The sequence below is a fragment of the Agelaius phoeniceus genome, chromosome 10, assembly GCF_051311805.1.
Source record: "Agelaius phoeniceus isolate bAgePho1 chromosome 10, bAgePho1.hap1, whole genome shotgun sequence".
NCBI classification, from domain to species: domain Eukaryota; kingdom Metazoa; phylum Chordata; class Aves; order Passeriformes; family Icteridae; genus Agelaius; species Agelaius phoeniceus.
The window spans coordinates 5,592,767-5,615,654 of NC_135274.1; the positions used below are offsets into that span (position 1 = coordinate 5,592,767).

General features: G+C 61.7%; 3 protein-coding genes across 3 annotated transcripts in view; 1 reads left to right on the forward strand and 2 right to left on the reverse strand.

The window, feature by feature from the left end:
- Positions 1–3,066, reverse strand: part of KIF1A (kinesin family member 1A) — a 42,996-nt gene extending 39,930 nt beyond the window's left edge. Inside the window, exon 1 of the mRNA XM_077183688.1 lies at positions 2,819–3,066. The gene's annotated coding sequence lies outside the window, so the exon portion shown is untranslated. The remainder of the gene's footprint in view (positions 1–2,818) is intronic.
- A 1,546-nt stretch (positions 3,067–4,612) lies between these two features.
- AGXT (alanine--glyoxylate aminotransferase) lies at positions 4,613–8,279 on the forward strand. Its single transcript, XM_054639559.2, has 11 exons — positions 4,613–4,792; positions 4,911–5,103; positions 5,416–5,480; positions 5,552–5,652; positions 5,855–5,925; positions 6,236–6,320; positions 6,564–6,659; positions 6,897–6,966; positions 7,085–7,180; positions 7,389–7,517; positions 7,816–8,279. The coding sequence occupies exons 1-11, from the start codon at positions 4,628–4,630 to the stop codon at positions 7,921–7,923; spliced, it is 1,179 nt and encodes a 392-aa protein (XP_054495534.2). The 5' UTR covers positions 4,613–4,627; the 3' UTR covers positions 7,924–8,279.
- Positions 8,280–8,483: 204 nt separating this feature from the next.
- On the reverse strand, positions 8,484–13,115 carry MAB21L4 (mab-21 like 4). Its single transcript, XM_054639689.2, has 5 exons — positions 12,535–13,115; positions 11,247–11,469; positions 10,286–10,439; positions 8,901–9,257; positions 8,484–8,716 (listed from the first exon to the last, which is right to left on the reverse strand). The coding sequence occupies exons 1-5, from the start codon at positions 13,001–13,003 to the stop codon at positions 8,624–8,626; spliced, it is 1,296 nt and encodes a 431-aa protein (XP_054495664.2). The 5' UTR covers positions 13,004–13,115; the 3' UTR covers positions 8,484–8,623.
- Between the last annotated feature and the right edge of the window lie 9,773 nt (positions 13,116–22,888).

Genomic DNA, 22,888 nt, shown 5'->3' on the forward strand with positions numbered 1-22,888 from the left:
TCTGCTCCATCCATTTCCCTCAGCATCCTTGGTGGGCAGTGCACTGCTTCCCTCTGCTCCTCTGCAGTTCTCCAGTTCCACCCCTGCCACGGCAGCACATGGAGCCCATCCTGTGCCCTTGGGGGCCACCAGCAGACACTGCCCAGCTGCTTCTCACCCTCCTTTCCTTCCCCTGACTCACATCCCTGGCTCAGCTGCAGGGAGGCACCCCTGGCACCACTGGGCATCCTGGGGAGAGAGGGCCAGGCTGCAGTGGGCAGGGCAGGGCAGGGCAGGGCAGGGCAGGGCAGGGCCAGGCAGCCCCCCCAGCCTGTGGGCAGCTCCAGCCCGGCCAGCTCGCTCTGCCTGGGGGCAGCCAGAGCAGCTTAATCTGCTGCCATCGAGAGAAATTCGATAAGCCAGGACCAGCCCTTTGCTGGGAGGGTGCCAGCACCAAAGCCCTGCTCCCTGCTCCCTCCCTGCCACCTCCCAGGGCTGCCCTGATCACAGGGGAGGCTGCAGAGAGCAATGGCCATGTCCTGGGGCCAGGGGGAACATCTGGACCTGTCCCCAGTTCCCACCTCTTCCCCCCCTTCCCGTGCACCCTGCTGGCCCTGCCCATCCCTGTGACACACCAGGCACCCCCAGAGAGGAGCAAAAGGCCTGGAGAGCCATGATTAACTGGATCAGCCCAGATTAATTGGGCAGAGATTAGCTAATGAAACCACTCTTTAGTCCAGGGGCTACAACTGGCAGCCTCTCCTGCTGAGAGGTGACCAACAGGACAGGGAGCATTGTCCCCAAGTGCCACCAACCAGCAAGCTCTTCCCCAAAGGATGCTCAGGAAGGTGCTGTGCTGCCAGTCCCCCAGCTCCAGCAGATGAGGAGCTGCCTCAGCCAGGGGAATCCAAGGTGAGTTTCCCTTTGTCTGCTCACATCCAGCCCCACGTCACCTCAGCCAGGGCGAGGGTGGACGCCCCGTTGGGCTGCACCAGAGTGTTCTCAGCAGCTGCCAGGCTTTGCTGTGGTGAGCCCTTCCCCTGCAGCCTTTGTTGGGGTCTGACTGGGACCACGGGACTCTGTGCTGCCTCTAGGGCAGCAGGGAACACGCTGCTGGATGACATGGCACCATCCACGGTCCTCACCCACCTCCCGCCCCACACAGCACAAGGGGCCATGACGGTGCAGTTTTCTCCAGAGCAGCACCTGCAGGCAGGGAAGCAGCTCAGAGGACAGCCCAGGACAAGGACAAAGCCACCCCACACCCAGATGAAAGCCAGCCCAGCTTCCCCAGCACCCTGCCCCCTGCCTCCTCACCTCCTGCCCACCCCAATGGGGGACACAGCCCCAGGGCAGAATTTGCAGCTCCCTGAGAATTCCCACGCAGATTCAGTTTACAGGTAGCAAATGTAAGGACACGGATGAGGGGTTCTGTTCCCCATCTCTGCTGCAAAGTAACCCCACCCCCATCCCTTCTCTCTCCATCCTCTCTTGCAGCCACGCCAGCCCAAAGCAGGGAACAGCTGCACAGAAAGGGCAGTGAGCTCTGGGGGCATTGCTGGGCACGGGGAAGGGCAGCCAGGGAGGGGGTGCACAACACATTCCCACAGGAGCCAGGGCTTGAGGGGCTGCAGCTCTTGCCACACGCAGGGAGGTGCAGGGTGGTGGTGGCAGCATCTTTGCCAGCGCCAGCTGCCACCTCCCAGACAAAATGGAGGTCAGCAGCAGCAGCATGCCGAGATGGCAGAGCCACCACACCCCTGGCCACAGCCGGCGCAGGGGGACGGTCTGCTGCCTCCCTGTCCCCAGAGCCACAGAGGCCACCCGCACGGGGCTGCTCCGGGGGCTGTGCCTGCCTCTGGGGTGGGACGGGAGATGCTCGGCTGGTCCCTGGTCCTCCCCGAGCGCTGGTGCTGTCGCATGGGACCCGAGCAGGCAGGAGCCCGGATCACAGGGGGTCTGCAGGGGAGGGGTCACTGCCCCGCGAGGGGGAGGAGGAGGAGGAGGAGGAGGAGGAGGAGGGGAAGAAGGAAGCAGAGGAGTGAGACAATGGGGCAGGTGCAGGGCTGCTCCCTGCGAGCCTGGATGACCAAGTGCGGAGCTCCGCACTCGCCCCGCGCCCCGGGACCGGCCCCTTCCTCAGCTTGCAGCCACCGCAACTGGCCCGCAGTGACATGGCGGCCCTGGTCCAGCCACCCCACAGCGCAAGGTCACCGACAGCTGCTCGTCCTTGGGGGCCAAGAACAGGCTCAGCATCGCAGCATCTTTGCCAGGCACCCGCGGGGAGAGCCCCAGGCGGGGCACCCACCGCTCCCTGCATCGCTGCTCTTTGACTCTGGAGCATCCTGATGGTGATGACGCAAGATGGCTCAGCTGCACAACCACTGCCATCTGCCCCGCGCGGAGCAGCAGCGGTGCCTCTGGGTGACCAGGGGGTCCTGTGCCCCCCGCCACGGGCTGCGGGGATGGCATCCTCCCCCTCCGCACCCTGCCCGGGGCCGGGGCGGCAGAGGCGTCTCCTCGTCCGCGGGCAGCCCCCCCCGCCTCACCCCGGCTGGATCCTTCTGGAAGATGATGGGGCGGCACCCGGCGGGCACCGCGCTGGGCACCCGAGGGCAGCTCCCCCACACCCCAACATCGAGCATGGGGGGGGGGCTCCGCAAAATGGCCACCGGCCGCAGCTCCCCCGCCCCGCCGGACCCTCGGGGATGCGCATCCCGCTCCCACCCGCCGGGCCCACGAGGGGCGGCACCGCCACCCGCGGAGCAGCCCCGGTTCCCGTCGCGGCCATCGCCCCGGTGCTGCCCGGTGCTGCGCGGTGCCGCCCGCCCCTCCCTACCTGTGATGCCCGCGGCCGGGGCCGTGGCCGGTTCGGAGGGGCGCGGCGCTCAGCCGTGGGCGGGGGGCGCCGGCATGGGGCCGAGCCGCGCGGAGCGATGCGGTGCCGGTGCCGGTGCCGGTGTCGGTGCCGGTGTCGGTGCCGGTGCGGGTGGCAGCGGCCCCGCCCCTGCGGTCCCCGCCCCACGCGCTGGTTGGCGGCCGCCGCCGCCCGGAGGGGGACGCGGGGACCGGGAGGGCGCGCGCGGGGATGGAGCGGTGACGTCAGCGCATCCCCCGGCCCCGGGAGCTGCGGAACCGCCGCAGGGGCGGGGCGGGGCGGGGCGGGGCTCGGCGGCTGTCGCCTGGCAACCGGCACCGGCCCGGTACCCCCGTACCCCGGTACCCCCGTACCCCGGTACCCCCGGCCGGACACCGCTACCGCTGCTCCCCGGTGCAGGATTCCGAGGAGCGGCCCCGGCCGGGGCTTCCTGTGCCCCCGGTGCCGTCAGTTCGCTCCTCCGTCCGCCGAGCCGCCGCCCGGGGCACGGCCGCTCCTGCCCATCTGCGCCCGGAATTGGGAGCCAGCGCAGAAAGCGGATTATTCCTTTATTCCTTGGCTGCCAGCTGTTTCCAGCAGCGCGGCCAGCCTCGCCCCACGGCAGCCCCGAGGCCACGCGTGCCCTCCCCGCCCCAGCCATGCCCCAAATCTCCCCAGAAAACAGGGACATCTCCATCTGAAATGTCGTCATCGCTTTAGCGGATGATGGCTGGGCAGCCGTCCCCGGGCTGGCGGTGGCTTCCATCAGCCATGTCGGAGCAAACTCATCTGCCCCCAGCTCCTCTCAGTGGTCTCCATCCAGCTGCTGGGCAGACGTGCTCTCACCTGGCACTGTCCCTGGCCCCGTGCCTCTGTCCCTCTCTTCAGCAGCAGCTACTGGTGCCAGTTCTGCCAGCTGGCAATTCCCACCCCTGTGCTGCCCTCCTGAGCCAAAGCTTTGCTCACTGAGGGGCTCTGAGGGGCAGGGATCCACTCATGGCTCTTCTAAAGCTGGCAGAGGTCAGGTTTCTGCATTTCAGGATGTGGCAGAGGTTGGGCACAAGGCAATGTGCTGTGGGTACACACAGCAGGTAACAGGCAATCGACCCCACGTGGGGCCTGTGGCATCCCCAGGACACACTGGGATGCTCATGGTCCAGGCTGAGCCTGCAGAGCACAGCTCGCTGTGGCAGGGACTGTGTCTGTGTCCCAGACCACAGCCCAGGTGCACATCAGTCCACTGGCAGCCTCCCTCAGGCTGTCACCCAGCCAGATGTGCCTCTGCAGGGCAGGGAGCTCTGGTCAACAGGAACTTTCTGCTGCAGGAGGAGCTACGACCATGGCAGCTGTGCCAGACCAGTCTCAGCACAGCCACCCTGTGGCACAGGCTCTGGGTGCCCAGAGCAGGGATCCCACTGCTGGGATGCTGTTGGGAGACACCAGCCCTGGTGCTGTGGGGGCTGTGGGGACAGGGACTGCCTCAGTGCTTGGAGTCCCAGAGGCTGGGGTGCCTGCAGAGCGCTGCCCTGAGCACCAGCAAGGGGGCATCCCCCAAAACGAGGGGCCCAAGACAGCAGGGATAGCACTGGTGACACATTAACCAGGCAGGGGAGGCAGCCAGGGGTAGAGTCCAGACTGGCAGGGGGGAGCACCGATTTCTGGGTCAAGGTCCATGGGGACACTGGACACTGCCAGCACGGGATCCACCGTGCTGCAATGCTGGCAGCTGCTCAGGCAGCCTCCAACACTCCTCTTCTCTGGGCTCAGCTCCTGGGCTCAGCACGGCGTGCCATGGCCACCAGCCTGCTCCGCGTGTGCCCTCCGGGGGAGCTGCTGCGGCCCCTGGCCGTGCCGGAGCGGCTGCTGCTCGGGCCGGGCCCCAGCAACGTCCCCCGCCGCATCCGGGCTGCGGGAGCGCTCCAGCTCCTGGGCCACATGCACCCCGAGGTGCTGCAGGTGAGCCCAGCCTTCCTTCCCTCCCCTCCTCCTCCTCCTCGCCCCCAGGAGGGGCTGGAGCAGCTCTGCTGGGGCGAGAGGAGCAGGAGCAGTGCTGGCCAGCGTGCTGCCGCCGCAGGTGATGGATGAGATCAAGGCAGGCATCCAGTACGCCTTCCAGACACGCAACAGGCTGAGCCTGGCCGTCAGCGGCAGCGGCCACTGTGCCATGGAGGCCGCCCTCTTCAACCTGCTGGAGCCAGGTGACACCGTGCTGGTGGCCATCAATGGCATCTGGGGACAGCGTGCTGCCGAGATTGCCAGGAGGCTGGGTATGCTGGGACAGGCAGCTGGGGCAGGGCTCAGGGGACCGGGCTTGAGGGCAGGGTGCCCTGGTTTGCTGTCCCAGCCCTGGCAGTGCTCGGTGACACAGCTTATAAAACCAGAGAGCACTCTGCTAGAGGTTTTTCCAAGAATGATGCCACTCTATTTATGGTGCTTTATGGCTTTTCCACTGGGCAAATCTGCATGAGGCCAGACTCTGGCAGGTGGCTCTGCTCCTGGTTCATGCCTGACCCCTTCCCCCATGGAGCAGGTGAGGAGCATGCCCAGACCTCACTCTCCTCTGCCCAAATTCCTCCCAGGAGCCAATGTCTGTGAGCTGCTGAAGCCCCCGGGCAAGTACTTCACTCCACAAGACATTGAGCAGGTGAGTGCTGGCCACTATGCAGAGGGCACAGGTGACCTCCAGCGTGGTCACCTTCCCCCTGTGTCGTGCAGGGCCTGGTGCAGCACAAACCTTTGGTGCTCTTCATCACCCACGGCGAGTCCTCCACAGGGGTGCTGCAGCCACTGGAGGGGCTGGGCCAGCTCTGCCACCGGTCAGTGCATGCTGGGCACCCCAAGGCCACCACTGGGCATTTGGGCCTGGGGATTTATCTGTGCTGGGCTTTATGTTGTGCTGGAAGCAGTTGGTGCCAGTGAGACACACAGCCCCTGTGGGGACCAGCACGGCAGGGCTGCAGGCAGAGGTGTGGCAGAGGAGGTGGCAGGAGCAGCAGGCTGAGCTCTGTCCTCCCACAGGCACGGCTGCCTGCTGCTGGTGGACGCAGTGGCATCGCTTGGGGGAGCCCCCATCTTCATGGACCAGCAGGGTAAGAGCCACAGTGCCATCATGGGCAGCCAGGGGACAAAGGGGCTCATGGGCAGGGAGAGAGAGCAGTGGCATCAGCAGCCCCTCAGCCTCCATTTTGGCTAGCAGCACTAGGACTGGTCCAGCCTGTTCCCCTTGGGGGACCATCAGCAGTGCCAGGAGCCCTCCCAGAGCAGCCTGAACATGAGCAGGACCTGCCCTGTGTGCCACCCTTGTGCTTCCCACCCAGCACTTGCAGCCAGGTCGGAGAGCTCAGCATTTTCCTGCTGGGAGCCTCTGATTCCTGAGGAGCTGTCTTCCCTCCTGGGCAGAGATCGATGTCCTGTATTCGGGGTCCCAGAAGGTCCTGAATGCACCCCCTGGCAGTGCCCCCATCTCATTCAGTGAGAGAGCCAGGTAAGAGCAGCCTGGGTGGGAGCTGATGGGGCTGGGGGGGGCTGTCACCTCTCTGCTGCTTCTGTCCTGCTCTGCAGTGCTATGGGGATGGAGCCCATCCCATCCCATCCCATCCCTGGGCAGTGATTGGGAGCTGGAGCCAATCTCTGCACTCACTGTAGGGTGGGAGCTCTCTGCGCTCCCTCCCACCCTGGAGCTGGTGGCGTGAAGGTCCCACCTCTCCCCAGCACTCTGTTTCACCAGGGACAAGCTGCTGAGGAGGAAGACGAAGCCCCCATCCTTCTATCTGGACATGGGCTGCTTGGCAAACTACTGGGGCTGTGACGGGGAGCCGCGGAGGTGAGGGCGGGCTCTCCCCGTACACACGGCTGCAAACACTCCCCACCAGCCCCTGCGCTGGCTCGGGGGCTGCCTGCCCTTCAGGGCTCAGCCCTGCCTCCCCACCACCCTGGCTGGCTGCTCCTCAACCCCCCTGCTCTGGGTAATGAGGGGGAAGGATGCTGTGCCTCAGTTTCCCCATGAGCACGGGGCTGCCGCGCTGCAGGCTAGCCGAACCCCTCCGGGTGCCCCTTGCAGGTACCACCACACAGCGCCCATCAACAGCTTCTTCAGCCTGCGGGAGGGCCTGGCCCTGCTGGCAGAACTGGTGAGTGGCACCGGGCGGGCAGGGCAGCTCCAGCAGCGCCCGCGGGGCTCGGAGGAGCCCTGGGTGCCTGGAGGTGCCTGTCAGCAGCAGAGACCTCCTCTGTCCTCTCTGGCCTCAGGGTCTGGAGAGCTCCTGGGAGCGACACCGGGCCAACTGCAGCCTGCTGTGCCAGGGGCTGCTCGACATGGGGCTGGAGCTCTTTGTGGAGGAGGAGGTGGGTGCAGGGCAAGCCCACCACCACCATCATCATCACCACCACCACCACCACCACAGAGAGAGGACACAGCCCTGAGCAGCTGGAGATGTGCCTGGGCAGCTTTTGGTGCCAGAGAAAAGTCTCCCTGCTCTGTGATGCTCTCTCCTGGCGCTGTGCTGGGGTCAGCAGGGGCCGTGGGACTGGAACCAGTTCCTCTGTTCCTCAGAAGGCCAGACTGCCCACCATCACCACCGTCAGGGTGCCCGAGGGCTACAGCTGGAAGGACATCACGGCTTTCCTGATGGACAAGCACGGCGTGGAGATCGCCGGGGGCCTGGGCCCCACGGTGGGCAAGGTGGGCACAGCCCTGCCCTGCCCTGCTGCTGCTGCCCACGGCTGGGCACAGCTCCCCGCCCTCCCTGCCCCTCCCTGGCTGTGCCATTGCCCGGAGCAACGCAGAGCATCCTAACCACACACAGTCACCCCTAATTGAATAACCACGCACGTAATTAGCGTAATTAGCGCGGTGACACCTCTTTATAGGGAATGGGGTGTTAAATACGAGCGAGGGAGCTGTGCACAACCCCTCGCACCTGGCTGCGTGCCCCCCAGTCCTCCCTGCTGAGACACAGACACTCGCCCTTCTCCTCCAGGTCCTGCGCATCGGCCTCATGGGCTGCAACTCATCCAGGGCCAGCGTGGAGCGAGTGCTGGGAGCCCTGCGGGACGCCCTCCAGCGCTGCCCCCGCAGCCGCCTGTGAGCTCCCTGCCCGGGGAGGTGGCTGGCACTGCCTGGCATGCCTGGCACCAGAGGGACTCCACCGCCGCCCTGGGATGCTGGCAGGAGCCACATCCAGCAAGCCAAGGCACTTGGAAAGGAGCTGGGATAGCAGGGGGCATGGAGGAGAGGGCTGTGCTCAGCAGATGTGAGGCATGGCTCAAAACCGCTCCCCTCATCACCCCCCAGTGTTCTGGGCCCTCAGTTCTTTCCCTTCCCCTGGCGCCAGGGCATGGGGATCCTCAGCAAGCTGGCAGGGGCTGGATGCAGGCTCTGACCACAGGGCCCTACCCCTCCCATCACCAACACCCCAGCCTTCCCCACCCTGCAGTGCAGAATGGCCCCATCCCCTCCTGCTTCTGTGCCATGCAGCTCTCAGTGCCCAGCTCCACCAGGGGCTGTGTGTGCCCCTCCCCAGCTCCACCAGGGGCTGTGTGTGCCCTTCCCCAGCTCCACCAGGGGCTGTGTGTGCCCCTCCCCAGCTCCACCAGGGGCTGTGTGCCCCCTCCCCAGCTCCACCAGGGGCTGTGTGTGCCCCCCCAGCTGCAGCAGGTGTGCTCTCTCCCCTGTACCACCTTTCCTCAATAAAATGACACAGCAGCACGCTGTTCCCTGGCCCTGTAGCTCTCCTTGCACCCCCCAGAGTTCTGAGACACCCCAATGGGGCAGCAGCAGGGCCCCAGTCAGCTCTGCTGAGGGATTTCCTGGCGGATCCTGGCGAGGAGCTGGGATGCTGCAGAGCGGCGCGTGCTGTCCTGGATCCGGAACACCTGGAACTGAAGGAGGGTGAGGAGTGAGGGCAGAGGGCTCCCCACTCTGCCTGAGCCCCATGCCCAGCACTGCCAGCCTCCCACAGCCTCCCACAGCACACAGAAGGCTCGTGGGGCTGATTGCAGCTCATCCCAAGCTTCCTAGCCCAGGTGGCTCCTGGTGCTGGCCCAGCTGAAGGGCTGGGCTTACCTGGCTGAGCAGGATGTCAAAGTAGGCTGTGTCCCAGCAGGAGCCATCCTTGCTGGGGAGCTGCAGGAGGGCTCTGGTCTCTGGGTCTGCCTGGCAGCTGCCACTGATCCCGTGGAGGCCAAAATGGAAGCGGAGGAAGCGCTGGGGGTCCCAGGCAAAGCTCTCCACCTTATGGTAGAGGGAGGCAAGGTCTGGGGCCATTCCTTGGAAGAGGTTTTCCTCTGGGTTCAGGAAGTGGGGCAGGTGCTGGGTGGCCAGGCAGCGGAGGAGGATCACCAGGAGCCTGTAGACAGAGCCTTCCAGGTCCTGCCAGTCCTCCGGGGAGGGGAAAAGCTCTGTGCCCCACAGCAACACCATCTGTGAGGAGGGAGAGAAGAGCACAGGGTCAGGCACAAGGCCTGATGCTGGGAAGGCTGTCCCTTCACACCCTGCAGCCACCTGTGGGGCTGAATCCAAGGGGGCTGGAGCAGATGATACTTTTCTGAAGGCCAAACACATACATGTGCCCTTTTTCTTTAAAAAAACTCCCACAACCACCACCCCCAAAACATCAAAGAATACAGCACAAAGCAAAGTACACAGGATTTGGGTTCCTTGGAGCTGGAGCCACTCTGTAAGCAGAAAACATCCTTGCTTTGTTCCTGACCCTCAGCTTGGAGAGCCATCAAAAGGCAGGGCACACCTGGATTGTGCCACCAGGTGCTGTCCCCAGCATGGCCAGTTGGCTCCAGAGTGCTGAAAACAGCTTGGGTGGGGAGAGGAGGTTTTTTCTCAGCAGAAACACCACCCTCAGCCCTGTACAGGCACGTCCCAGCACAGGGCATGGGCAGCCTGGCAGTGTGGCACAGGGATGCCATCCTGCAGGCATGGGCAGTGTGGCACAGGGATGCCATCCTGCAGGCACAGGCAGTGTGCACAGGGATGCCATCCTGCAGGCATGGGCAGTGTGGCACAGGGATGCCATCCTGCAGGCACTGGCAGTGTGGCACAGGGATGCCATCCTGCAGGCACTGGTTGTGTGCACAGGGATGCCATCCTGCAGGCACAGGCAGTGTGGCCCAGGGATGCCATCCTGCAGGCACTGGCAGTGTGGCACAGGGATGCCATCCTGCAGGCACTGGCAGTGTGGCACAGGGGATGATGCCCTGCAGAGCCCCAGCTCTGAATGCACCAAGTGTCTCCAGCTGGGGGTTGCTGGAGTCCAAGGAAGAAGGACCAAAGCCCTCTATCCATGGCTGGCAGCAGCACAAACCCTTCCCAAACACAGCCACGGGCTGCTACACCCCAAACCCTGCAGACCCCTTGGTGTGGCTGCTAGTGCAGGGGAGCAGCCTTGGCTCTGCCTGCCCAGAGAGCCACGGTCCCAACCAGCAGAACCAACCCACCTTGAGGTGGTGGAAGGTGAGAGGGCCCGTCCCAGCCTGGCCCCCCCAGTCCTGCTCGCGGAGCTGGTCCAGCAGGCGGAGGCTGTCCACACGGGGCCCCTGCAGGGAATCCACTCCCTGGAGCAGCTTCAGGAGGGGAAGGTGAGTGGAGGACCTGGAGGAAGAGAGTGAGGTCTGCTGGCAGGGGAGAGGAGGACCTGCATGCTGCCAGGATGGGGGGAGCATGCCTGCAGTGGTTTGGCATGCAGGGGATCCCTCCATGGCACACATGGGGTCCCAGCCAATGCAGCACCTTGGATCTGCAAGATCCTCCTGGATCCACCTCCTGTGCTTGCCTCTGGCAGAGCAGAGCCTGAGAGGTGTGGAGAGAGATGGGAGCACTGCTGAGCAGCTCCTGCCTTCCCAGGAGGACCAAGAGTGGGGTGAAGTGGGGTTGTTCTCCCCTATGTGTGGTGGGCAGGGGAGGCTGGGTTGGTCCCCAATGAGAGGCTGGGCATCCAGCTGGAACACCTTGCTCCCAAAATAGACATGGACTGGTCCAGCTGGCTGCTCAGCCCCTCCATGGGGCAGGCAAGACACGTCAGTCCAGGCCTGTTTTGTCCTGCAGCCCCCCTTGGGAGGCAGCTCATCACCCTGCTGCTGCCAGGTGCCACGGCCAGTGTCTGCAGGGATCTGAGAGCTGCCCCCTCTGCACAGCTGGGGTGCAGCTCCAGCGGATCATTTCAGGGCCTCCTTCAGTTGCATTCCCCCTCTTTCCCTGAGCTGTCTGAAATTTGGCTGTTTTTTTTTTTTCTCCAACACAGGGAAGAGGGTTTGGGCATCATGAAGGGGTGACTTCAACCCCTGCTGACACATCCCCACCCTTTCCCAAGCTCTTTTTGCCTACACCCAGCAGTGCTGCCAGCCAGGGGGCATCCCTGGAGCAGGATCACCCTGCTGTGGGTGCAGCCGAGCCTCTCACCTCCAGCAGAGGGGAGAGGCCGGGACAAAGTGAGCCTCGTCCGTGGCCCTCCTGAGGCTGCCTGCGGGGAAGCCCCTGTCGCTCTGCCGCCTCCGGAGCTGCAGCGGCTCCTGCTGCCTCCTCACCACAGGAACGATGTCAAAGCGAATGGGCTTCCAGCTGCCGCGGATCAGCAGGGAGAGCTCCAGGGCACCTTCCCGCAGGTTTTCAGCGCTGATGTCACCTGGATGCAGAGGGTTTGGCAGCAGTGAGCAGGTTAGCACAGCCGGTCCCGCAGGCTGAACCAGGTCTGTGCTGAGCACCCGTGGCCGTGTCCCACCCCACTCGAGTCAGCCCTTCCCAGGGCTGCAGTCTGGGTGCAGTTCCCGGTAAAATCCCTCTCCCAGCCATGCTGGGGTAGTTTTACAGGAAGAGGCATGGCAGGGGTCAGGGTCAGGCACAGGAGGAAGTCTCAAGCAGTCAAACAGAGCTGTGCTTCTGGGTGGCTGAACAGCGCCAAGAAAAGCAAAGCAGTCCAAGAAAAATGGATCAGGAAAGGTTCATTGCTTTGTGGGGGTGGAGGAAGGTGAAGGTCACTGGCTTAGCCATGGAGGAAGGAGAGGATGCTGGACTTGCTGGGACTGGGTTAAGAGACTTTCAGACCCACTGGTCCTCTCATTTTACCCTTTCACCCTGGCTGAGCTTTCCTTCAAGAAGCACACTGGGAGATGCAAACGCATGAACAAGCTTATGGAGCAGCTATGGGCAATTCCCCTGGTCCCCTCCCACCAAGTCCTTTCTGAGGTCACTGCTGCCAGCTGGGGCCTGCGTGTTCACAGGGTCAGACCCATGTCCTAGGGTCCTGGTCCAGCTCTGATGCATTCCCAACTCTCCAAACAGGGAGCAGGGGGCACTTGGAGGCCAAGAGGCGGAGGGGAGAATGTGCTGAGGGTAAGCCAGGCCCACCAAGTCCTCGAGCAAACCCTACCTGGGGACTAAGAGCAGGGCTGGGTGGACCCTGCACCCACCAAGAAGTGTGCCATCAGCCCCAGGTGAGGATGCCTGAGGAGGACTCTGATGCCCTGGGATGGCAGGGAACAGTTTGCATCTCCCCTTCCTCAGCTGGGGGCAGAGCCCATCCCAGCACACGGCAAGGTCCTCACTAACCTGCCCCTGCAGCTTTTGGGTGGGCCACATGCCCAGGAACATAGGCCCCAGCACGTTTGCAGAGGGATCACTGCCAAGCTGGGAAGCTGGGCAGGCCCTGGAGGCAGCCCCTGGCTGGGAAGCACCGTGCCAGTGTACGCACCTGGCTGCAGCAGGAAGAGGCGTTGGCAGCGCACGATGGCTGAAACAAGGAACTCTTTCAGGTGCTGCAGGATTCTGCCTGGAAGCAGGCAGTGCTCCATCCCATCCACAGCACCAGTCCAGTCCTCCAAATCAGCCCCTGGAGAGCACAGCTCCAGGCAGCAGGTGTGGAGCTCTGCAGGATGCCTGCCCTGCTCCGGGCTGCTCCCCCGTGCCAGCACTCGCACGGTGTCACCGTCGATGCGCAGGGGCACCTCGAGAGTCACAGCGTCCTCAGAGGCACAGAGAGAGAACTCGAAGGCTTCCAGGTTCCTGGCGTAGTCCACGAGGAAGCGAGGATCCCTGGCATGGACACTCTCCAGCAGGGTGAGCAGGATGTCCTCGGCCCGCTGGAAATGCTCCATCCGCTGCCTCTCGCGGGACAGGATCACGCCGAGGTAGCTGCGCCAGAGGGAAGTGTTGGCTTCCATGGCAGCTCTGCTACCGATTTACGCTGCCCCAGCAGCAGGAGCGGTGTGTGGGTGGGGAGGGCAGGGCTGCTGCCGGCTGGGGCGGGCGGAGGGAAGCAGGGCCGGGCGGTGACAAGCACCAAGTGCTGGGTGACTCCCAGGGACAGGTACAGGGCAAACCCAGGGCGGGGGCTTGAGTCACACCGTGTCCCCTCTCCCGGCACTCCACAGGGGTGACAGCGAGTGCTCAGCGGGTGGGTCACGCCAGGGGAACGCTGTGCTCTCCCACACCGCCCTTGGCACCGCCTGGGTGCCGGCAGCACCCTCTCCCAGGCAGTGCCAGCTGAAGGAGCCGCTGTCCTCCTGTCCTGGCCCAGCTCAGCCCTTCCCGCCCGGCTGCTCCCACCCTGTGCGGCACCACGGGAGCCGGGCTGTAGAAAGGCTGCAGGACCCTGAGCCTGCCTTGCCGGTGCCCAGAGCAGCCCTGCAGGCCCAGTGCGGCTCTGTCAACAGCGGGCTCGGCTCCATCTGGCTCCATCCGGCTCCCTCAGGCTCCATCAGGCTCCATCAGGCTCTCCCAGGTGCGCCCCTCTCCAGCAGCGGCCCCGCCTCGCTGCGCACGCCGGGCTGCGGGAGGACCGAGCCGGGAGGAGGCACAAAGCGGGGTTCGGAGCCCGAAGCCGCCGTGGGGAGGTCGGGAGTGGCGGGGCCTGTCACAGACATCTTTTATGAAAATGCCTTTCCTTAGGATTTTTCCTCCTGAGAAGCTGAGAGACCTCAGGAGCAAAATGTAACCAATGGTTATCTGCTGCTGTGGAATGCAACAGGTGCATCTTTGATTGGTCTCATGTGCTTGTTTCTAATTAATGGCCAATCGCAGTCCAGCTGTTCAGACTGTCTCAGTCAGTCACAAGCCTTTGTTATCATTCCTTCTTATTCTATTCTTAGCCAGCCTTCTGATGAAATCCTTTCTTCTATTATTTGAGTATAGTTTTAACGTAATATATATCATAAAATAATAAATCAAGCCTTCTGAAACAGGGAGTCAGATCCTCATCTCTTCCCTCATCCCAGACCCCTGGGTGACGGGGCCGCTCCGTGCGGAGCCTCAGCCCCGCCGCGGGCAGGGGGCGCAGGCGCTGCCGGCCCCGCTCCGCGGTTCGCGCATCCCGAGCTGCCTGCGCCCGTACCCTCATTCCTGCCCTCGCTTCTCCCCATCTCGCACAAATCCCAGAATGGGGATTCTCGGGCGTGTTATCTTTGTGAGTGCTGTCACCTTCCAGAGGTTCGTTCCCGAGCTCTGCAGGCTGGAGCGGCACTCGGTGGTTATGGCTGCGGGCTGGGCTCTGGCAGCGGGGCTGTGTGTGCAGCTCCCGGGCTCTCCTGCAAACCCATTCTGCCTTGGTCGGAGCAGGGAAAGCAACGGGGAACCGGGGGAGGCTGGAGACGAGCGTGGGGACCGCTTGTGAGGAAGGAGGGAGAGTGCCATGGAGCTCATGGCTGCTCCTCCCATCTCCTGCAGGCACGCTTACCCTTTTAAACAGCCCAGATGGGGGCTCTGGATCTCCCCGGGGTTATTTCCAGTTCGTCCTTGTGCCTCCTTCAGTTCCCCGTGAAGGTAGGAGTCTGTCTCTCATGTTCATTGACCCTTCTGCCTTCCAAGGGTCAGAGCTTCCACCTGCAGAGCATCCCTGAGCACCTGCAGCCCGGGCCATTAGGTCTGCACTGGGCCTCTCACTACCAGGAGGCTGTGGGTGCTCTGGGCTGGGGGATCTCAGCCAGATTTTAAACCCCCACAGTGGGTGATGGGCTCTGCATTTCCTTAGCTGAGCCCTGCACTCCAGGTTTCAGCCATCTGAGCAGGGGATGCTCAGGGCCCCACACCAATGGCTTCACAGCCAGGGCTGAGGGGGCAGGTCTTGCCCTCCTCCATCATGTGGGGAAGACAAGCTGGCATCTCAGAGAGGGACCAAAAGCAGCAGACCCCAGCAGAGTGGCTTGGGCTCATCCTGAAGAATGCTGAACCCAAGCCAGACAAAAGAGATTACTGCTTCATGCCCTGGTGTGGGAAAAAGAGGGCAGAGAGATGCAGGCCACCACTTTTCTGGGGGTGGTGGGGCATGGCTCACTCCTGGCAGGGTTGCTGTGTGTCCATGGAGCATTATCCTGTCATGGAGGGAGTCCCTGCCTCAGCAGCAGCCAGGACATTCCTTCTGTCAGTGCCTGGCAGGGATGCTGGAGGAGGCTGTGGGCACCATGCACAAGCTGAACTGAGAGCCAGGAGTGGTTCTGTGGGAAGGTAAGGCTGGGCAAGGCAGGGAAACATGGCTGTGCCCCCAGATGTCTTGGTGCTAGTGGGGTAACCCTGCCCTCTTGCCACAGCGTGACCCTGGCATCCTGCAGCCAGAGCTCTGGCACCAGCAAGAGCCAGTGGGATGTGATCCCCTGGGCTCATCTCTGCACTTTTCAGACCTCTGGGTGCCACAATCAAGAGGCTGGTGCTGCAAATGCTGCCTTCCTGCAGGCTGGGACCTCCCCTTTCCCCCTTTCTCCCTTTCCCCTTTTTCCCCTTTCCCCTTTTTCCCCTTCCCCCTTCTGCCTTTCCCTTCCTCCTTTCTTCCTCTTTCCCTCCTTCCTGTTCTTCACCCTGTTTTTCTCCTTTCCTATTCCCCTTTCCCCTTCCTCTATCACTTCCTCTCCCCTTCTCATTCCCTCCTCTGCCCCATAGGATAGGCAAGGGGCCCTGGAGGAGCATTTTCCAGGCACAGGCAGCACAGGGAGTGACCCTGCTGCAGGCACTGCTGGGCATTTGGGGCAGCACCTGGACACTCAACCCCACAATCAGCCCAAGCTGAGCTCCACTGGCCCAAAAACAGCAGGAAAAAAATTCCTGCTGGGAAGGTCAGGCTATGGAAGCCATGGCTGGAGTGCAGAGTGTCTGGGCAAGTCACCAGAGGCTGGTGGCAAGTGCCCTGGTACTGGCAGAGAGTCTGGCCTGAATGAGCTAATCACTGTTTCCATCTTGGCATGTTACAGCTCCAAGAATTTTTGATCTGTTAGAAACAGGAGGGAGAAAACAACCCCAAGCTAAAGGGCAAGTACAAGCAAGAGAGAGGAAAAAACCCGGGGGCACCTGGCACAGCAGAGGTGGGCAGGAGCTGCCAGGAGCCCCCAGTGTCCCCCAGCCTTGCCCCTCTGCAGGGCTGTGCAGAGTGACTGCTCCAAGATGCCATCACCAGCCAGCAGGAAGATTTTGGGGTGCTGAGCTGTGTTGAGGAGCTGGCAGGCACAGGGGCACTGGGATGAGGGGGGTGGGTTCTGCTCTGCCCCAGCACTTTGCACCCCACAGGCCCCCAGAGGGGCACAGCCCCCAGCAAAACAGCTGGGATGGGGAGGGGGGACAAAGGCAGGGAAGGTAGAGAGGAAGAGAGAGTAATTTAACATGACAGGCTGTTTATTTTGGCAAAAAGGGTCTCTTTTCAACAGATTTCAAAGCTCGGCCCTGGGGCTTGGGGGGGACCACACAGAGGGGTGGGAGATGAGGGGTGAGAGATGGGGGGGTTCAGTGGGGCACCCAGACTGAGGGGGAGGGAGAGGGGGTCAGAGGGGGTCCCCTGGCTGCTCCTGGCTGGGCCATGGGCCATGGGCAGGTTCGCAGGGTCTGGCTGGGCTTGCAGCCTGCAGGGGGGTGGTACCCACGTGGTGCCCACGTTCCCACGTGCACACGCTTGCTGCATGCTTGCACATGCATTCACACGCATTCATACACATCCACACGCATTCATACACATCCATACGCATTCACACGCATCCACACGCATCCACACGCATTCACACGCATTCACACGTATCCACACACATCCACACACATCCACACACATTCACACACATCCACATGCATCCACACACATTCACACGCATCCACACACATTCACACACATTCACACGCATTCACACGCATTCATACACATTCACACGCATTCATACACTTCCACACACATCCACACGTATTCACACACATCCACATGCATCCACACGCATTCATACACATCCACATGCATTCACACACATCCACACACATCCACACGCATTCACACACATCCACACGCATTCACACACATCCACATGCATCCACACGCATTCACACACATTCACACGCATTCACACACATTCACACGCATTCACATGCATCCACACACATTCACACGCATTCACACACATTCACACACGTTCACACGCATCCACATGCATCCACACGCATTCACACACATCCACACACATTCACACGCATTCACATGCATCCACACACATTCACACGCATTCACACGCATTCACACACATTCACACACGTTCACACACGTTCACACGCATCCACACGCATTCACACCCATCCACACAAATTCACACGCATGCACACGCATCCACATGTATTCACACACATTCACACACATTCACACACATCCACACACATTCACACACATTCACACGCATTCACACGCATTCACACACATTCACACGCTCCCCCTGGCCCTGCTCCTTCCTCCAGGCCAGGGCTCAGCTGGAGTCTTGGCTTGCCCCAGTGACATTTCAAAATAGGCTGTTTATTAAAATTAAAAAAAAAACCAACCCAACAAAAAACCAACTGCGGGGGGGGAATTGCTAGGAAAGAAATAATTATTATAATCACATTAAGAGCTTTGGCTGTAAAACTCTTGTGAGGGCTCAGGGAAGGAGCTGGGGCTGCTCTCTGCAGGGAGTGCAGGGGGCGGTTTTCCTGCCTTGTGCTCTTTTATTTTCCAGTCCTGATCCAACAACACCTCCCCTCCTCCCCTTTTCCTCCCCTTTATCCTGGGAAATGAAAACAATTTATTTAATGATGGATCATCCCTTTCTCTGGTCACTGACCTTCTGGGTGAATTTCTGCTGAGCTCGGTGGAAAACTCGAGGCTGGGTTGTGGATCCCATCTGTGGATGGGGGATGGGGGGAGCTCACCCTTATCCTTCCCAAAATCCACAGCAACAATCCAGGGGAGCAGGACAGGGCTGGCAGGGAGGGCTCCCACCAGGAAGCACAGAAGCAGATTTTGCTGCAGGCACTATCCCTGCAGACCGAGGGCTTTGGGGGCAGATATAGGGCCCCCAGGAAAAACAGGGATTTTTGGTATTTGTTTGATCTGCTCTGAGGTTGGGGTGGGCTGGGGTGCAGAGCCAAGGTGGGAGTGGGCAATGGAGAAGTGATTTCCCCCCTGCCAACTGCCCTTGCTGCCCAGTGGGGTTTTTGTGGTTCAGGGTATTTGTGGGAAGTGTTTTGGGGCAGTTTGGGGCTCAGGGTGTTTGTGGCAAGTGTTTTGGGGCAGTTTTGTGGCTCAGGGTGTCTTTAGGAAGTGTTTTGGGGCAGTTTTGTGGCTCAGGGTGTTTGTGGGAAGTGTTTTGGGGCAGTTTTGTGGCTCAGGGTGTCCGTGGGAAGTGTTTTGGGGCAGTTTTGTGGCTCAGGGTGTCTTTGGGAAGTATTTTGGGGCAGTTTTGTGGCTCAGGGTGTCTGTAGGAAGTGTTTTGGGGCAGTTTGTGGCTCAGAGTGTTTGTGGGAAGTGTTTTGGGGCAGTTTGGGGCTCAGGGTGTCCGTGGGAAGTGTTTTGGGGCAGCTTTCTGGCTCAGGGTGTTTGTGGGAAGTGTTTTGGGGCAGTTTTGTGGCTCAGGGTGTCTGTGGGAAGTGTTTTGGGGCAGTTTTGTGGCTCAGGGTGTCTGTGGGAAGTGTTTTGGGGCAGTTTTGTGGCTCAGGGTGTCCGTGGGAAGTGTTTTGGGGCAGTTTTGTGGCTCAGGGTGTCTTTGGGAAGAGTTTTGGGGCAGTTTTGTGGCTCAGGGTGTCTGTGGGAAGTGTTTTGGGGCAGTTTTGTGGCTCAGGGTGTTTGTGGGAAGTGTTTTGGGGCAGTTTTCTGGCTCAGGGTGTCTGTGGGAAGCGTTTTGGGGCAGCTTTGTGGCTCAGGGTGTTTGTGGGAAGTGTTTTGGGGCAGTTTTGTGGCTCAGGGTGTTTGTGGCAAGTGTTTTGGGGCAGTTTTGTGGCTCAGGGTGTTTGTGGGAAGTGTTTTGGGGCAGTTTTGTGGCTCAGGGTGTCTTTGGGAAGTGTTTTGGGGCAGTTTTGTGGCTCAGGGTGTTTGTGGGAAGTGTTTTGGGGCAGTTTGGGGCTCCCAGCAGCAGCCAGCCCTGTGTTCCCTGTTTGGCTGGGTTTGTTCCCTGGGGAGGGAGGGGGAAAGGCAGGATCCCAGGGGGGTGGTGGGGTGTGTGTGCTGTCAGCACCCAGCACTGCCCAGGGCCCCAGGCAGGAGCGCTGCCCTGCATCCCTGCTGCTCTGCTCACCCCCCAGCCGACCTGCAGGAAGGGATGGAGCGAGCCAGCATCCAGCCCCCTCCCCTCTGGCCCTTCATCTGCCGTGGCCCGCTGCTCAAAGCATGGTTCTTGTAAAAATGTGTAAATATTTATACAAGAATAATTTAAAAAACATGGCCTGTCAAATAATCAAAGGAGCAGAACAATCCGAGGAGCTTTCAGCTGGGTTGGGAAAGCTGACATTGCTTCCCAATGCTGCGCTGCAGTGCTGGAGGTGCCCGTGGCCAGCCCTGTGTGGTGCCACTCTTGCCAATGTGGCTTCACAAAGGGCTTGAAGTCTTCATTAGAACTGCTGCTGGGTTGGCTTTCACTTCCATTAACCCAGCTGCAGGAGCCTCAGCCAGGGTAGGACTTGACCAGGCTCTGGTTTCAGCCTCGTGTCCTGGTTTTGGCACCGTGCCCTGCACTGGGACTGCCCCAGGAGCTGGGGTATCCCTGGGTGAAGTGCTGAGTCCCTGTCCTCCCCTGAGACAGGGAGGCCCTGTCCCTCCTGAGGCCAGGGGCTGCTGTGGGGAGTGGCAGGGGGGCAGCTGAGCTGACAGGGTGACCCTGGTGCTCCCGGGGTGCTGGGGCACTCCCTGAGAGCATCCCCATCCCTCCAGAGCAACAGCACCCTCAGCATTCCAGAACCTGGGATTGGCATCCCCATCCCTCCAGAGCAGCGGCACCCTCAGCATTCCAGAACCTGGGATTGGCATCCCCATCCCTCCAGAGCCAGCAGCACCCTCAGCATTCCCAAACCTGGGATTGGCATCCCCATCCCTCCAGAGCCAGCAGCACCCACAGCACTCCCAAACCTGGGATTGGCATCCCCATCCCTCCAGAGCAGCAGCACCCTCAGCAGTTCAAACCCTGGGATTGGCAGTGATGGGGCAAGAGCCTTGGGCCAGGGCTTGCCCCAGGGGAGAGGATTTGTGTCCATCTCAGGGCTGCACGTCCCCATCTGTGCTGGTGTCAGCAGTGGCTGCCAGAGCCACAGCTCCTTTGCTGTGTCCCAGTGGCACCATGTTCCCCCAGGGAACAGCCCTGAGCTTCCAAGGGGAGCAGCTCTGGAATCCCCTATGTCCTTCTGCTCATCTGGGAGTGCCCTAGGAGCAGGGAGGGCACCCAGCACCCAGCAGCATCCCTGCCACCAGAGCTCAGATGACACATGGCCACCAGCTGCCTGGGGCTCAGAGGGGTCCCAGGGTGGCAGGAGGAGGTGACAAAGGGGACAGGGGAAGAGGCCCCCCCCGTTCCTGGCCCTGTGGGGTGGAGCAGGCGTTGCTGGGGGTTTGGGGGAGTGGGAGCTGGGTGTTGCAGTAACCTCCATCCTCCTGGCTGCCCTCCAGCCCCTTCCCACCACCCACAGCCATGCACGTGATCTGTGTTGCTGCATTCTTTGAGCCCGGGCCAGACAACGAGTTCAAACCCTTTCACCAAAGCCCAGCTCCCCTCCAACATCCACACACCTCCCTGCTCTACCTGGCTGCCTGTCCCACCCTGGGGAAGGAGCTTCCAGGAGTAGTTCTCCCCCCACAGGAGGTGATGCTTGTGCCACACACGTGTTTGGCATCCGCAGGGAACGCTCTCTGGGCTTGGCCCAATTAGCTGGAAGGGAGGGGAGAGCCAAATCCAAACCATGTGCTGACCTGCAGTCCCCTCTGCCTGAATTCTCCGTGCTGAATGCGCTCTGGATCATTAACAGCTCCCCAGGCCCCTTCCACATGTCCTGTCCCCCCAGCACGGGCTGGGGGTGGGCAGGGTTTCTGCTCCTTCCCTGTGGTTTTCCAGGGCTGCCTTTTGTGGGAGGTCGTGGGGCTGGGAGTGGTGGCTGGGGGAAAGCAGGGGGTGACTCCCTGTGGATTGGGGGCAGCCCTGGAACTGGGATGCCAGGTAGAGACAGGCTTGGGGGCAGCAGAAGGATCTCTGCCTCCACTCTCCCTCCTGGGGCTGGTTCTTCACTGGGGAGCATCTCCAGCTGCAGCTGGGGTGAGAGTCCAGGACACCCTGGAACCTCCAGGGTCCCCTCCAGAGCCTCACCAGAGCCCCCACGGGGATGGGTGGGGCAGATCCTGGCCCCCTTTTGGTGGCCATCAAAGGGCTGGACACCATAAAGGAGGTGGCAGAAAGGGGCATCTGCTGCTGGAGATGGAGTGGGTGGTGGAGGACAGAGCTTGGCCAGATGCTGTGCAGAAAGGGCTGCTTTCCCCCACACTCCCCCCAGCACTCTCAGCACAGAGCCCAGCTTTGCACTGGCTCCAGCTCCAGGCCCAGAGGAAATGTCTGCAGCTGGGGCCCACAGCTGTTCTCCCTGCTCCATTTACTGCTTCCAATTTAACATCCCGGGGAGCTGGGCTGGACAACATGGGGGGAACGTGGGGATGCTTTCCTGTGCAAAGCCTGCCTGGAAGAAAATCCTCCCCTCACGCTTGGGCTGGCTGCCCTTCCCCTCTCCCGAGGGAAAACCCACCAGGAGAAGCCCAGGATGGCCCTGTGGGGTTGGTCCTGGAGGAGGGGCAGGTCCGGCCACAACATCCCTGTGTTCCTTGGGAGCTGAGCTTGTGGTAGGCAGGGCCAGGAGATGGGATTTGGGAGCACAGGGCTCACTCTGGTGGGGGTAAGGTGGTAGATGGTGACGGCCAGAAGATGGCCCTGCAGTCACTCCCCTAAAGAGAAGGGCATGGCAGAGCCACAGACTGGCATGGGGGAGGATGGCAGTGCCACCCTGCATCCCAGCCTGGGCAGGGAGGATGGCAGTGCCCCCCTGCATCCCACCTCAGTCAGGGAGGATGGCAGTGCCCCCCTGCATCCCAGCCTGGGCAGGGAGGATGGCAGTGACCCCTGCTGCATCCCAGCCTGGGCAGGGAGGATGGCAGTGCCCCCCTGCATCCCAGCCTGGGCAGGGAGGATGGCAGTGCCCCCATTGCATCCCAGCCTGGGCAGGGAGGATGGCAGTGCCCCCCTGCATCCCACCTCAGTCAGGGAGGATGGCAGTGCCCCCATTGCATCCCAGCCTGGGCAGGGAGGATGGCAGTGCCCCCCTGCATCCCACCCTGGGCAGGGAGGATGGCAGTGACCCCTGCATCCCACCTCAGTCAGGGAGGATGGCAGTGCCCCCCTGCATCCCAGCCTGGGCAGGGAGGATGGCAGTGACCCCTGCATCCCAGCCTGGGCAGGGAGGATGGCAGTGCCCCCCTGCATCCCACCTCAGTCAGGGAGGATGGCAGTGCCCCCATTGCATCCCAGCCTGGGCAGGGAGGATGGCAGTGCCCCCCTGCATCCCCCTGGGACTGGGCTGTGCAGCCTAATGCCTTCCAGAAAATCAGCGATGAATGGCCAGGGAGGGTAATTCATATCAAACCCATAAAACCTTTATTAGCGTCCTAGGGGAGAAATCCGGATGTGGCTGCTTATTTATTTTGGATTTCTCTCTCTCTCTCTTTTTTTTTTTTTTTTTCTCCTTTCTTTTAACATTTTCTTCCAAGAGATTTTTAAAGTGATAGGGTCAGCTCTCTGGGATCAGCAGTAGGGCTCAGATAG